This window comes from Hyalella azteca, unplaced genomic scaffold (genome assembly GCF_000764305.2).
Source record: "Hyalella azteca isolate HAZT.00-mixed unplaced genomic scaffold, Hazt_2.0.2 contig9001, whole genome shotgun sequence".
NCBI classification, from domain to species: domain Eukaryota; kingdom Metazoa; phylum Arthropoda; class Malacostraca; order Amphipoda; family Hyalellidae; genus Hyalella; species Hyalella azteca.
The window spans coordinates 4,909-21,741 of NW_025939082.1; the positions used below are offsets into that span (position 1 = coordinate 4,909).

Here is a 16,833-nt window from a genome sequence, read left to right on the forward strand (position 1 = left end):
GAAAGCTAACGACCAAACGATTTTACAAATACCCTTCTGTACTTCCTCTCTGTGTTATTACATTTTAATGATCAAATAACAAGCTCCTTGTAGCAACCAGTGAAGGTAATCATGTCCAAGCATGCATTATCTCTTTATGTATTGATCAAGAGTACACAGGTTAGTCGGGAGCCCATGCACGCCATCTTTGTGTGTTTATCACAATTCACGCACGGTGCGTGCCTCATATTGTGTCAACTTGACTTCTGGAGGTGGTGTGTAATTAAAAATATGTCGTCTTAAGGCCAGATACTGAAAATAACTAGCACCTCCAAATGTTCTAGAAAATCTCCGTCTGTTCCTGTAATAAATTATGCCGATTGCAGCCGCGGAACTACCATAACAGCTAGCGGTCACGGTGATCGAACGCTCCCGTAATTCAGGTTGCATGTAGGAGATTGCTGCAATAGCACAATAATTGTGCCTCGGAGACAGACTTGGCATCACGTAATCTCTAAGCAACAAGTAAATTAAATGCCAATCCTGTAAATATTTGAGGAGTGCGTTTGTGCTTGTTTATGTTTGAAGCCTGGCTCCGCATATATACGCGGGCCTATAAAGGGCCGTATATGTTCGTGTATCCACGATACTTTTCGCGTCGGACTACACCTGAACCTGAAATTTTGTTCGTTTTAGGGCAACGGTCTGCATGGTATATCAAAACTGGGAGGAAAGGATTGCATCCAAATTTTCCAGGCTTTCTAAAAAGACACAAAAACAATAATTTGCGACTAGCGAAAATTATCAACAACGCAGGATATGGACCAAAAACAGTATATGCACAAACAAAAACAAAGACTAACATAAATAACACTTTACGATATTAGTAATAAAAATCGTCAGTCGTGATTCGGCTATGATCAACACAAAATAATATGCTTTTAAAAATTACTTCTTAAAGACAACACGTCTATATACATAGATAGAGGGAAGTGTCTCAGATGTTATACACATGTACAATGAATTTCGTATTTTATTTTGAAATATTAAAAAAATAGTTTTCAATTTTTTATATAAAACAAAAATTTACATTTTTTAAATTATTCATTCATTCCAGCATTGTCTCCGACTTTACGCAAGTGCGCAAAATTTCAGATTGATTGGACAGGTATATCGATTATAAGATTTGTAGGAGACAGGCAAACAGACAAACAAACATCTTGAAGTGAAGTTAATGAGAAGTGTTGTAACAATGAACAGGACTTGCAACTCCGTGCCTCTATTGTATCATGAGAGACAATTACAATACATCCCTTATAATAAGCGAGGTCATGAGTGCGGCAACCTTAAACCTAAGTTAATAAGTGAGTACCCACGAGTAACGAGCAGATGTATCGCACCGCTCATCTCGCCCTTTTCAAAGTGATCCCTTAAAACGGGATCACTTTGCGTTTCGTGAAACATTATTAAGAAGTTACTTATTATTACTTAATAAAAATGTTTACCGCCAAAGACAAGATAATCTGGCATCATGTTGCAACTGTTGCCACAGGCCACCCATCTGGCCAGAACGGTGGGCCGTTTTATACAAATAGTACATATATATAATTAATTAGCCTATTATGGGCGTTTTAAGCGAAATATAATGCAAGTATTACATATTATGGGCTACGATCTAAGATGTACGTATAACTAGGACACGCCTATAAGCTGCTCCATCGTAAAAAGTTTGGGAACGACTGCTGTAGATAAAAGCGACACTGAATTGATAAGATAAATGAGATTAGAGATATAGAATTCATCACTATTCTTACAGTCAGTTGTATTTCTGGACAGTTGTATTTCTGCCGGAGTGCGGGATAGAGATGACAAGCATTTGTAAATATTAAGTGATCCTGTCATTGTTATACGAAAACAGTAACGTGTCTTTCAAAATTGCATGAGAAGAAAAATTATTAATAATTGAAAAAGACCGACATTTGCGCTTAAAAAAAATGAGATCATCCTTTGAAAATTCAATATCCGGTCCATCAATAAATTTTATGGAAAGCAAGCATCGCAGACAATTCAATTTTCTGTATATCATCATAAGTTTTGGTTGATTCAACGTGCATTTCTGAAAATATAGAAGACATTAAGTTGCTTCCTTTATAAAACAAACGAAGATATTTTTATTTATTTCATTTTAGCTCTTGCACAACATGGACAAGATGGTTTCCAACATCCAAATAAATTTTTCGACAGAAAATATCTTTGGCCAACAGACTTTTACTCAATAAACATCGGAATCTCTTAACGTCGACTCCTAAGTTTAGCTGTTTATATTTTAATTCGACCAATACTTATGAATTGCCATGAACTAAATTTATTTTTGTTTTGAAACACGTAAAAACACACACATGTTTTGAGCACACACAACTTGATGCTCAAGCGTCGTTACAGCCAAATAACTTCATGTTAAAATAACTGTGGATGGACAAAATAAGACATAAAATATTTCTATGTAATACTTACTGACACCACAATCGCTTTCGGAAAGTCATAGTCACTGATATCTTCGGACTGACCAGAATGCGGGTTGCCCCAGCGTTGAATTTCAGGCGTAGGCCTAGAGGATTGATTTATCCACTAATTTTGTTGTGTTTCTCACTGTACGCCATCTTCAGTCTCGTCAGCTGGGACTACCGCACGTGAGATCATGAAAATTATTGCCCATAAATTTAAATGTAACAATCAAATTTAGGTATCATGGTTTTGATATAAAATTCCCGATACTGTATTCATCGACAAATATGTAAATTGAATTGAAATATGCAAACTTGTCGTTTGTTTACTGGTAGCGTACAAAAAGATGGCACTGAACTGAAAGTCTAAGTTTGCGATACTAGCCTAACGCTTGTAACCTGTACGACAGATCTTCCTCATCAAGCTTTCGTTCCAAAGACGTGGCGAACTACAAGAACAGAGATCTTCAACAGCGACAGTTCAGACATCAGCAGCAACTGCAATCAAATCCGCAGTTGAAACAACAGCAGGAGCAAAAGCAAGATCTTCAGGTACAGCAAAACAATAAGCAACCGCAAGACAAACAATATCTACTGGACCAACAGAAAAATTCATTGGAGCAACACGCTCTGTCAGGCGTGAAGCAAGGTTGGTTAAATTTTGGTAGAAAGATCGTTTATTTCACAAGTTAGTACATCGGGGAAAAGATAAGATATCGGAAAAACATAACGGAATGAATGACCAACTCAATGTATTCGAGCAGGCAGGAAGACTTGAGAAAGCATCCTTCACTTGATTGGATGGATCAGTTATTAAAAACTCAATGAGAATTGCGGTTCCTGACTAATATTGAGAAATATTATTGCGAAAATTTCAGGATTCCAATCTTAAGCAAATTGAATGCATAAAATTCAAAAATATACATGAAATTTCGTGTTGATGATATAAAGTGCATATACATTTTGTATGATTGTAAATAGGAAACTCAGTAAGTGAGGAAATCTGAAAGTGCCGCTGGAAAGAAGTTACTGAGCTACCCGCGGCTTCCACCCTAGATATATATAATCCAGAATTCAGCAGGTTGCACAAGTGTCGGTAAATGCAAACTGACCTTTCGCAAAAGCAAGTCGGTATCATGATTACCCATGATACGTACATGGATCAGCTAGTGTTCTTAATTCGGGACGTTACTCGCTTAGTTTCTGGAGCGATCAAAATTGCAATTGATGTACGATTTAAATTGATTCTCCATTCGAACGACAGATCTTCCTGTATACTGATCTGTTAACGTTCCAAACATCATATCCTATAAGTCTGTCAATGCAAAATTTGTGCGTGAAAGGAAAGGCGCATTGAATATATTTTATACATATGACTTGTATAAATAGATAATTTTAATCTATCATTTTCGCAGGGTTGACCAAGGCAAATGTAGTAAAAAAAACAATTGAGCAAGACTCCAACGTTAATGGGCCGCTGGAGAAAGGCGATCTCCTTGGTCCCAAATACAAGAATTTCAAGAAAATCCTTTACTGGAATGATGTACGTTAATTGTGGCATGAATCATGAATAATTGCACCTCTGCATTGAATAAAGAATACATTCCCCCAGGGTAAATTTATTATTAATAATTATTAGTAATGTCATGAATATTAATAATCATTCGTAATTTTTTCTACTTATTACTTTCACTATTTCTGTGCTCGATTATTACTGTTATTACTTTCACTATTTCTGTGCTCGAGCCTTTATAGTTTCATAAATTTCATAAGGAAACAAAAAGATATAAAATAAAAGATATTAAAAAATAACAAATAAAACCCGATATTTCAAATTATTAATTCTGCAAGAAACGCGGAATTTATAATTCCAACTTAGAAAATAAATGCAATGCAATTTAAATCAATTGTGCGTAATTACGGTGTTTACGACGATGTTATTCCAGAGAATTCATCATGCGGTTCGTATATGTTGAAATCGTGAGAGAAAATTTATTCGAAAGCAATGATGAGAATAGGTTGGGGAAAAACTGCTTCATTTCTGAGCCTCATCTCCTTTCGTCCAGCTTTGTTCAATGATCACTGATGTCAAAAAAAAATTTACTGTATAATACAAATAAGCGATCATTTCGGATATCATGCAGGTCGTTGGATGTTCCTCGTGGTTTTTAATACGAGGAACAGTTTACGCGAGGTATTTTTAAATTATACTTCACATTATACATAATTAAACTTCATAATAAAAGCAATTGATTCCCATCAAAAACGATCATTAAATGGAAGAGCTGAGGATTAAAAACATTGTACACAAGGAAAAGAATAAACGGAAAGGTTTTCGACGCGTATGCAACTCACTCATTGTTATGTAGCCATTCTCAAATAATACTCTCAGGTAGGAATTTGGGCTCCGTTAATTTTGTAGCAATATTCTTTCAATGACAGGCGTACGGAGCCGAAGATTTTTGGTTCGGCCTCGGCCAGGAGCCGTTCATTGAGGCGGGCTGCCGCGTCACCGAGTGCTACGCTACCCACGACCGGCAGCTGCTGCCAGCTGAGCGAGCCGACGCCATCTTGTGGCATCTCAGGGCAAACGACAAGTCCCTTCCCGAAGTTAGGTGAGACATTAGAGAAGTTTAGTTCAGTAATAGATATTGGCTAGTCACTGACTAGGGATTTCCGCACGCTTTTATCAAGATTATCGAAATTATGCTCATTTCTTAATAATACTTCACTGCCTTAACAACGCAAAGCGTGTAAATCAGCTTCTCTATGACAGCTTTTTATTCTACTGTGGCCTAGTGGTTAAAGTTCAGAGTACCATGATTGGAGCAGAGAGGCGCGGGTTCGATCCGAGCTTGTGCGCCAGTTTCTGGTCAGAATCGGTGAGGAGGCCGGACAGTTAAACACAGCAGAATTGTAGCAGTGCGTTGCGAGTTCGAGACCGCAAAATGCTGTGAATGTTCTGCTATGTTAAGAATAGGCGACCTAACAAACGCTGAAACATCTATTAAATTACTGTCCAGTCCCAATCACGAAAGCCTGTTCTTGAACGCGTTACTTGGAGCGCCAACGATGTAATCGGAGGGGCTGTTCCACATGTCGGCGATTCGAAGCGAGAAGAAATGTTGCGTGGATAAGTTGCAGCGCAGTTTTTTTTAGTTTATAGCCGTGGCCCCTGGTGATGGCTCTTGTTTCAAAATCTAGTAATCCTTTAGGGACCTTGTATAAACCATATGTATATTTTTATAGTTCAATGAGGTTTCTACGCAGACGTCGATAACAGAGGCTTGGAAGCTTCATAATCTTTAATCTTTCTTCATAGGACTTGCCCTTCAAGCCTGGAATTATCCCTGTTTCGTCTTTGAATATTCTCTATAAATTTTTGTCATTTTCAAATCTCGGTGACCACACAACGTTACCAAACACTGGATTCGGGCGCACGACAGCAACAAACAACTGATTCATCGCTTCTGCATCTAGGAACTCGTATGAGCGTCTAATTAGTCCAAGTTTGTTGGATGTATTAGCTTGCGTTTCAACGTAATTAGAAAATTTCAGCTCCTTGTCGACAAAAACTCCGAGATCTTTTTCCACACTAGACTTTCAATCATTACTCTCTCGTTGCAACCATGTCATCTCATACTGCAAACTTACTGTTCATTGTTCTTGCCGAGGTGAAGTAACATAACATAACATAGTGATGTCGGCGCTGAAGTGTAGGCCTGATGTGGCCTGTCGCCGATTAATTCTTTTCCTTTTCGTGCCTTGTTCATAGATCTAAACTCGTGTCATTTGACCGGATCTTTTCATGACTGACGATAGTTTGAAGTAGCTACTAGACTTCCACCGGGTTCGATAAGGAGCTAGGCATTTCAAATCTGAACATATATTTTTCCATAGCTTTATCTAGAGTTTTTCGCAATCACGGCAAAACCAATGAAGCAATTTAGATTTCTGGAGAAATGTGTGCTCCTTAGAGCTCAACTTCGAACAGCTGATGCAAATGAGATATTCGCATAGTTCACAGGTGACCATCTGGACTTCGCTCAGAGAGATCTCTTTGCAGTACTTGCAAACTTTCATCTCTGGCTGGGCTGATTTGGTTTTAGTTTGTGTTCTAGAGGCCGTAGACGGCTTTTCTCTAGAGGCCGTAGAGGGCTTTTCGACTATCTTTTTTATTTTCTGTCCAGCCATTATTAAATTATTAAATGCACGAACTAGTTCTCTTGAACGGAGAAAAGAACGGAGAAAAATACAGAAAATGACGGATAAACATACAAAACTGAGTTGAGTTGAGTATAGTAAAGTTCCCTCGAAAATTCCGGCTTGAGGAACAGCTGAGCTGCAGCTGCCGAGGGAAATGCAAGAGCTAGATAAACACAAGTTAAAAACCGAAATCAAGTTGAGTAAAATTTCTAAAAATTGTTAGATTGTTCAAAATTGTTACAGGCTTGAGAGCAAGCGGCTTTCAGAAAGCGGCGATCACAGCGGCTAGGAAGAGGTAGGCGCGAGAACAAAGGCTTATTGTCCCGCGTGGGCCAGGGCGTGGGCGTTACCCTCGCGCGGCAACCCTCACTGACTACAAGTCCGCGTTATTTAAAAATGAAAACACTTCACTTGTTTGGCTTGTTCATTCTATTTGCACTCACTTTTACTGACTTCACTGAACTGAACTGAAATTCGGTTATTCTCTGGCACGGATCATAAAAAAATGCGAAAAGAGTTCCGAAAACGGGACAGTAAAAGTTAAAAATTTAGAAATTTGGGACCACGAGCACGAGCGTCCGCTCTCGGCCACGGTTTAACGGAGACCACACGAGCCTAAACTTTAGAGGCAGGGTGGCCTAGTGGTAACAGTTCAGAGTACCAAGATCGGCGCAGAGAGGCGCGGGTTCGATCCCAGCTCTGTGCGTCAGTTTCTGGTCAGAATCGGCAAGGAGGCCGGGCGGTTAAGCACAGCAGAATTGTAGCAGTGAGTTGCGAGTTCGAGACCGCAAAATGCTGTGAATGTTCTGCGATGTTAAGAATCGGCGACAGGCCTACGGCCTACTAAACGCTGAAACCGCTATTATTATTATTATTATTCACTTGTCAGCATTAAACCGCAGCTGCCAAAGATCAGCACATTTAACCAAATTGTCAAGATCATCTTGCAATTGCGCTTTATTTGACGCATCCTTCACTGTATTATAAACGTCTGTGTCGTCGGCATACATGGAGCACACATTGGACACTACTTCTGGCAGATCGTTTATAAAAGCAACGAACAAAATAGGCCCATGAACGCTTCCTTGTTTCACGTCACTGCGCCCTGATGCCCAGTCTGACACGGTTCCGTTAATACTAACACGTTGTCGTCTACCTACTAAAAAATCCCCCTGATCCATTGGAGTACGTTTCCCTTAATTCCCAAAGACTTCACTTTACGCAACAGCCGCTCATGCGGAACACTGTCAAATGCTGTGGCAAAATCGCGGTACAGTGCATCCACTGGCTTTCTTTCGTTCAGCAGGCGAGTCCAATCGTTCAACGTAGACAATAAGTTAGTGGTGCAGGATCTACCGACAATAAAACCATGTTGACAATTTGATAGGAGATGGTGAACAGTCAAGTGATCGATAATCCTATCTCTCACAACAGATTCGTTACCTTAAAAACAACACTCGTCAGACTGACAGGTGCTACTTTTGTCACCTTGTATGAATATTGGTGTTACTTGAGATCATGACAACCCCAGATAACAACAACATTTTTCATTCTCATATGAATACTTGCTTTCTGTAATTTGCATGATTATGATTAGTCTATTTTAGCGCCTCTAATTAATACAACACTTAACTGTGTTCAGTATCATTAATATTGCCTAAAACTGTATAAACTTTTTTTCCAGGTCTCCCCACACATTCTACGTCTTCTGGATGATCGAGAGCGCCCTGTACACTTACGCGGACCTCAACACCTACAACGGCGTCTTCAACTGGACCATGACTTTTCGTCTCGACTCTGACTTCCCACGACCGTAAAATTGACTAGCTATTTAAATCAAATTTACAGAAAATAAAATTTCTTCCGCGTCTGAAATCTCCAGTTAAAATAACAATTAGTCAGGTTGAGTTTAAATTTTGAACTGCATTGATTAAAAAAATTAACTTCTTGCCTGACTAAGCTGCCTATTGGATTAAGGGAGTTCCTTTAACTCCCAGCAATCTTAAATTATATTGCATCAATCAATGATCTCAAACCTATACGGTGGTCGATTTGCTGAACGCCTTACTCTTCAGGCTCGTGTGGTATGATCTATAATTTCGGCAAGTTATTAGTTTGGTAACAGACAGTGAATTCTAACGTTAGGAGGAAACTGTGAAACACAAATAAGACCTTCATATTTTAACGGTCAGCATATAGACAAAACTTATCTAAGCGGCTAGGAAAATTCTACCTTAGAGCAGTTCAAAATTTACATTAAACAACAGGATACATCACCGTTTTTACGAAGACAGGATGCAGCCGCATCTTGACTGACTTTGGCACTGGGGTTCCATGGGTAAGCTTCTGCACGGAAATTTTTTGGTAGTGCGCCCGGCGCAGCGCGTGGAGCCGTGCATCAGGGAGGAACTTTGCTCCACAGCTTCTGATTCACAGCTGAACTTCTATTCCTTCCTAGTTTCAGCGAAGCACGCGGTGTTGTGTCACCGATATTTATATTTTGCTGTTCTCTTCTTGTTTCAATTGTGGCGGTCATTGATGTTGCAGTCCGATGATGGAGATCGGAGAAAGGATGAATTTGTGTTGAAGGGTATGATTAACATCGCCAATACATAACACACGGCAAAATTCTCATCGTTGTCGGTTCTTACCGTTCTTCAATGAATCGTTTAGTCCTTGCTTTCATTGTTCGCAATAGTTCTGTCTTTGATTTAACGTGCTCTGCAGAAGGCGAAGCTCGACTGGATTACACTACCGAACGCTCGGTCGACACACTCCACCCATGCACAACAACTGCTTGACCGTGTCTCCTGGAATAGCTCAGAGTCACCAGGACAGATAATTCGATCAGCTATCTGCTAGCTGCCCACGCAGTCAACTGTCGAGGCAATATTTATATATCAGCATCCCGCAAGCTTCGAGACGCCACCTAATTTCACCCTAAACTGTGGCGTTTCCAGTTTGATTGAATCATGTTGTTCTTATGGCCACCAACCACCTTAAATTAAATGTCGATTTTATGGCCACCAGCCACCTCCAAAATTAAAACCACCAACCACCTTAAATTAAATGTCGATTTTATGGCCACCAACCACCACCAAAATTAAAGCCACCAACCACCTTAAATTAAATTTTCGTAGTTCAAAGGTCCAATTAGCAGTAATCAGTTTAACACAAGTGGCAATATCTTTAAACTTTTCATGTTTAAACATTTTTCATTTCCGTAAAACTTATTTCATTTCGGAACAACAGGTACGGGAGAATTTTGTTCTCACCCAACGTCTCAGCCAAGACTGCTGCTCCCAAAAATTACGCTCATGGAAAGACAAAACTTGCAGCCTGGTTTGTCAGTAACTGCCGCACCGTCAGCGATAGAGAGCAGTGGGTTCAAAAATATTTATAGAATATAACGATATCTTATATATTTGAGGTTATTATTTTGTCCAGATTCATTGCGAATCACTAAGCAGCTTGAGGCAGAACTAATTTTAAGACACTGTTAATTGCCTGGACAGTCTGGTGAAGGCTCTACAGACACACATGGAAGTGGACGTCTATGGCGCCTGCGGGACGTTAATTTGTATGAGGAAAGACGATAAAAGTTGCCGGGAGATGCTGGAGAGAGACTACAAATTCTACTTAGCCTTCGAGAACAGCCTTTGTGTGGACTACATCACCGAGAAATTTTTCAACACTATTAAGTGAGTGACTCTGGTTTGGTACTAGACTTCCTTTTTCAACATAGTTTTGGAAGAACTCGATGCAAATTAGTAGTAATAGAGAAACTGTAGGATTTCTTGCTTTTTATGAAGTTTAGTACTATTTATATGCATAAGAAGAATGCGAAAATAAACTCAGGAACATTTCACTTCAGTTGCGCAGCGTGGACCTGAAAAACCAATTTAACGTAAATTTACGAACAACACTTGTGCTAATACGGCACAGTTATTAAAATTACCCAACCAACGTGGTTCATTCCACGTATGACTATTGCGGCATAATGGAGCTAGAAGAAATGAATCAACCGAGATTATAGCATAGTGGGAGCATCCAATACTTATAAACCTTACACATGTGCGTTCCTCCACCGACAGGTACAACGTGGTGCCTGTCGTCTATGGCCTCGGCTACGAAAGAACTCAAATTCCCAAGGGCGCCTACATCGACGTCATGGACTTTGCCTCCGTACAAGACCTGGCGAGCTATCTACTCTACCTGGACTCGAACGACACGGCTTACAATGAGTACTTCAGGTTAAAATTTAGCGGTTAATATCTACCATGTGTGGACTCGAATGACATGGCTTACAAATTACAATGAGTACTTCAGGTTAAAATTTAGCGGTTAATATAAAGCATATCTGGACTTGAATGACAAGGCTTTTAATGAGTACTACAGGTTAAAATTTAGCGGTTAATATCTACCAAATCTGAACTCAAATGATAAGGATTTTAATGAGTACTACAGGTTAATATTTAGCGGTTAATATCTACCATATCTGGACTCGAACGACACGGCTTACTATAAATACTCCAGGTTAGAATTTAGCGGTTAATATCTACCATATCTGGACTCGAATGACGCGGTTTATAATGAGTAGTTCAGGTAAAAATTTAGCTGTTATCAACTCTATATAGACTCGACCGACATGGCTCACAATGTTCACCCAAGTTTCAAATCTAGCAGTAATATTTAATTTATTTAAACTATATGTTCCTCAAAGATATGGTTTTTGAATGAACAAATTCTAACGACTTCCAGGCAATAATGTATTTTGAGGCTTGTTCTACCTAAACATTATTCATCCTATGCCACACAAAGTGCAATTTATCATAAATATTTTCGATATCGAATGTATACCATGAACACTGGGACTACTTTCTTTCCGAAGAATGTTATATTATAATACTTTCTGAATCGTTAAAATGAAAATGATTTAAGTTCTATGACACGTTGCCAGGACCTACATTCAACTTGCGCTACATAATTAATAATCAACCGATTTTTTATACAAGGTGGAAAGAGAATGGCTACAGAGTATTTGATCAGGAAAATGCGGTGAACAAACAAGCTTTCTGCGACCTCTGCGAAAGACTTCACGAAGCAGAAGACGTGACTGCGGGTGACGTTAATTCAAACGACGCTTTGCATGTTAACAAAAGCGGGCAACAGTTTCATCATTCAGTAATAAAACAAAATCATCGAAAAGTTTATAAGGATATCGACAAGTGGTTTGTCAGTGGGAAGTGTATTTCCCATTACAGCCATAGGAAACTTGCAAATTTCATTCACGGGTAAGTTTAACCTAGGCACGAACTTCTCACCAAGACTAGCGATCGAAGTTAGTTCAAATCTTTTAGAGTTTGATGACCTCAGCCTAGGCTGCTAAAATCTCCAGGTATCAGGAAAATTGAAAAATACAAATTCCTGGAACTTGTTCAAGATGAATGTAGCAATGTGGTCGTGGCAGAGCCGCTGAAGTTCCGAGGAACGATTTGGATCGAGTAAAAGAATAAGAGTGGGCGTTGAGGGTTGACAGTCACAGCAAGCGGTAAAACTTCCGTTTCCTAGGATCGGTGATCGGCCAAATTCAGCATTATCAACCGACATTAATTATTCTACTATGATGTTTCATTCTACTATGATGTTTCATTCTACTATGATGTTTCATTCTACCATGATGTTTCATTCTGCTATCATGTTTAATTCTATTATGATGTTTCATTCTATGGGTTTGATGACTGTCTCGACCAAGTAATTGTGTTTCTAGCCCGATTCTAGTGAATGTTCAATATCTGTCGGTGTTGAGCCTTTGCAATCTAGAACCGTTGAACGTCTGCATTTGAACATCGTGGTTGTTACTTGTTGCATATCATGGGCATGTCAGGGGCGTTTCGTATATAAAATTGTGCACAGTGAATAATTACTCAACATTTCACCTATAAAATAGAGTTTGTCGCAAGAAAATAAAAAAAACTATCTCTGAACGTCATTAAGTTCAATGAAATACATTTTTGTTCCATCGCAAATTACCGACGAGCGAAATTTTCATTGGAGTATGAATGCCGTTTAATCTTATTGGTTAAACTTGAAAGAATCCTCAAATGACTCACGTTTGGCAAACGTAAATCCAATACAATAATTCTTCTTTAAATATTATTGCTCCGCCTGACTTATTATACAGCATATTACATAGCCAGATTCGTCTTATGTTCTGAATGCTCATTCTCATACTTTATACGACCTGATTGCGTTGTGCTTGTTCGAACGGTGAATGATTATGATGACGATAATCAAAGGGTGCTTTCTTGAAGCATTTGCCAAGCGTATTAATACTTTAATATGTTATTTACGCTCCAATATGTCATTTCAGGAGAAAGGTGAGCTTTGAAGAGATAAAAAGTGAACTGGAGAAGCTTCCATTCCTTCTCAGACCCAAGAGCTCAACTGACGACCTTACTACGTAAATTTAATTAAACATTTTCGACACAACGATCGAAACACGAACTCGATGAGCGTCGCTCAATTTCGAGCAGGGATTCTCAACCTGCGATGCGTCTACCACTAGTGGTACGTGATGGTTTCCAGGACGTGGTAACTATAGGGTAACTATCCAGAGAGCGGGTAGATTCCGCACCATCGTTCCCGTGCCAGCGTGATTTAAGTTGAAGCAACTTTGCACCGGGGTGCAAAGATAAAATTAACGCGCGTCAGAAACTGCAGAGGTATGTTTACGAAAATAAACTATTGTATTGTTGATTTGACTTGGGAATAGTGTCGCATGATTATTTCATTATTTTAGTGCCCAAGGCGTAATGAAGATTTTTTCATTTTTTAATGAAACTTCCGGTTTTCAAAGCCGTCACCTACTCTTCTGCTCCGTTGCTCAGTTTTTTCTGTGCTTAGATTAAATATTTATTAGATTAACTTAATTATTTTTCTTAGAATTGCGTTAATTGACAATCTCATTGTTTATTTTTCTTGTTCAAAATTCTTGAATAGAAATGTTTGAAAACAGCATATTGGTTAAACTTGAAAGAAATTTTAAAGCAATAAATTATTTTATTTCGGCAAGCAAGATTGTCAAAACTACAAACGAAACGATTTTACCACAGCTTTTTAAAATTCCTTGCATTGCAAATACAATTATTCTACGTAATCTAAATTCTACGCGTTATTTGTCTTCGATGATGAAATAGCAAACTCCTCATTGTAACTATTGAAGGAAATAATACCCATGACGTTTTACCTCTATATTTCTTGATCAAAAGACCACGAGAGTCAACGCATTTGTTGAGCGTATTCCATCTCACACAGAGTGGTCCTGGTATCATGTCAAATATGCTTAATGGAGGTGATGTGTAATTCATTTAATGCCAGACACTCAAAAATAATTTTATCGTTACATAATTTTCGGACAATCGCTGTCTGTTCTTTAAATAAATTATGCATGTCTCAGCCACAGAAATACCAATATATAGTCGTCGCTGTGAACTCTCCTATAAATTTGATCACTTATAGAACAGTACAAAAAGTGTATTTCAGTATATGAAAAAATTTGCACAATTACACAATTACAGAATATTCATGGCAAATATTGAATGAAGTCTCGACAAGTAACTTTGTCATCTGATGTGTGAACTGTATTAATGACCAAAATACCATAGACCATGCAGTGGAACACAACTCATGCACACTTGTCCACATTCCTGAAGGCTTATTAGCTATATTAGGTATTTATATCTACTCTGGTGCACAAAATTACCTCTAGATGATCATCTCAAGTGCGGTTCAATAGAAACACGAGTCATGATAGTATAGACGACAGACGCAAGATCGAGCGTACACCGGAAATTCTTCTAAAAATGCGATGAAATGTTGCATTGCAATAATTTATGACAAAATTTTTAAATCTACATTCCTCTACATGTTTACTTTTTACGATCTCTCTTGCTTTTGAGTAATTCATCAGTTACTGAAGACAAAACGGGAGTTTAATCAATGCATCGCCATTCCCGGTTTTCAGATCGTACATCGTATATTTACAGTAGAATCATTCTTAACATCAACATTATTGAAGAAACATTCGCCAGGGCTCAGCTACGAATCTTCATTGTAAGAGGTAAGAGTGGCACTATTGAGGTTTCAGCTATTCGGGAAAATAGATGTAGAAAATCATCTGCATGCGAAAGTCATGCTAAAAACCTGGGGAGATATGCTGTAAGCATTCATATTACATTTTTAAATTCGCAATGATTCTCGAAGATGTAGGAAATTACGGGCGTTTTGAGGCATGGATACGTGATGGTATTTAACAGAGCGGCCATCGATATGGGCGGCCAAACGATGTATACGAGAGACCATAAAGACAAGTGGACACTGATCGACATTTGAGTTGAAGATTTTCATTTGATTACATGTAGGAGATTAGAGATACAAAGCCGCAGGCACATATACTTAATACTCTGCGGTCGATATGCTCGTCGTCAATGATACTAAGAATAGGGAAGACACTTAAGGTATTTTACCTATGATTGCTACTCACTCATGTAAACATCACACGCAGGAGCATTCAAGCCTTCCAAGTCTTATAAAAGGTAGAAAACATATCAACCGCCGAGGCTAGAGTCATTCGTCGTGCACAAAGCGAAGAAATTAACCATCAGATCAGATAGTAATTAAGCACCGCATCCTCCGAAATATTTTTTAAAAGTAACTCGTGCACGAAATATCAAGGCAGTGCTAAGTGCTGTAGGACAATGAATTTATTACCAATTAAATTGATGTGACTATATTTTTCATCACATTTTTTTCCTTCAAATTCGTTTTCATAAAATCGGTACAGATATTTGAAGTAATTCGACAGCATTACACGCAAATGATTCAAAGATATATTGAAGCATCAAAAATCAACATAAAACAATACTCAAATTCGGATTTAGGGGTAAATCGTTGAAAAATCGAAAGGCGTCATTTCACTTAATGTTGATAGAATCCCCAGTTTCTCAATGGTTCTGAAAAATGTCACACCAAGTTTAATCAATTTTCAGCGAATCAATGCATGATTTCAGTGAACCATTTATAGATGCAAGTTGCCGATGGGGTATAGAGGTAACACCACGACAGCAAAATTCTAATCACGAGCGGTCACTTGTATATTAGAAGAAAAAAGTGCCTATTAAAGTGAAAAAATGTGCAGTCAAGTAAATAAAGGCAACGTATCATCAGACAAAGTTTACAGTAGATTGTTCCCATAGAATTCAGTAAAGTATCTTGAACAACATCCTCGCTACGATACTGAGAGAATCTACAATCCTAAGACTTACTCGCTACGTGAGCCCCATCAACGCTGACTCCAGCGCCTCAGCATTCGGCGGTCGAGAGAAGGAACACCGCATGGGTGGGGATATCTATCTATTAATTAATCGTGCTGAAATAATCACATCCCGGAACCAGATGGTATATAGGCTCAATCACGATAAAAATCCATAGTAATGAGGCTCATTCGGGTTCATACATTTTGTTTTGAAGTAATAGAACCGATACTAATCGTCAGAATCAGAGAAGTAGTTAGAGACGGCGCGAAGAGGTTTCTTTCCTACGCGGAATATAATTCACAATAAGGGACTTATTATACAAGGGAACGTTCAACGCGTCATTGACGCGGATATTAGCTGTGAAAACACTATCTTAATTTGACATCTAAAAACCTCTGATGTTTTCATATTTTTTCCTCGGTCAACACGCATGGAACATTTGATGGGTAACAAATCTACTCGTTTGTATCGAGGTAAAATGACCCACTCTATAAAATGCCGATCGATTCTACCAAGTTTCCTGAGACTATCGGTAAAGAAGCATATTTTGTGGTGCGAACAGACGAATAAAATCCGTAGCCATTCAAATTGCACATTATACAAATCATACATTATAAACACAGCGATAGATGACTTTTCATCATTTATTCTCTATAATTGGCACAGGCTTCTACCAGCATATGTTCGATTACCCGGAAATTATTATACTTTGATAGAAATAATTGTCAGAAATACTGAGTCATCACCAGTTATTTCAGAGTTCGATAAAAAATTATGATTACTAAAAGTTAATTCACGTCCATAGCTAGATATTGGTGGAGAATTCA

The 16,833-nt window shown here is 38.5% G+C and overlaps 1 protein-coding gene across 2 annotated transcripts; it reads left to right on the forward strand.

Annotated features, from left to right (window-relative positions):
- Positions 1-1,990: 1,990 nt before the first annotated feature.
- LOC108676120 (alpha-(1,3)-fucosyltransferase C) lies at positions 1,991-13,704 on the forward strand. Of its 2 annotated transcripts, XM_018164158.2 has the most exons (10): positions 1,991-2,669; positions 2,894-3,132; positions 3,899-4,026; positions 4,926-5,098; positions 8,374-8,502; positions 9,942-10,070; positions 10,205-10,390; positions 10,784-10,942; positions 11,705-11,983; positions 13,063-13,704. In XM_018164158.2, exons 1-10 carry the CDS (start codon positions 2,551-2,553, stop codon positions 13,154-13,156), a joined length of 1,635 nt encoding a protein of 544 aa, XP_018019647.1. In that variant the 5' UTR covers positions 1,991-2,550; the 3' UTR covers positions 13,157-13,704. The 2 variants fall into 2 exon arrangements, with proteins under 2 accessions (XP_018019647.1, XP_018019649.1); XM_018164160.2 differs by lacking the exon at positions 11,705-11,983.
- Positions 13,705-16,833: the final 3,129 nt, after the last annotated feature.

What these genes read in the sequence shown, in the direction of transcription:
- LOC108676120 (XM_018164158.2), top strand. Translation starts at nt 2,551, where the DNA reads ATGCGGGTTGCCCCAGCGTTGAATTTCAGGCGTAGGCCTAGAGGATTG. An exon ending in AAGTCCCTTCCCGAAGTTAG is followed by an intron (nt 5,099 to 8,373) that starts GTGAGACATTAG and finishes CTTTTTTTCCAG; the next exon opens with GTCTCCCCACACATTCTACG. An exon ending in CTTGCAAATTTCATTCACGG is followed by an intron (nt 11,984 to 13,062) that starts GTAAGTTTAACC and finishes ATGTCATTTCAG; the next exon opens with GAGAAAGGTGAGCTTTGAAG.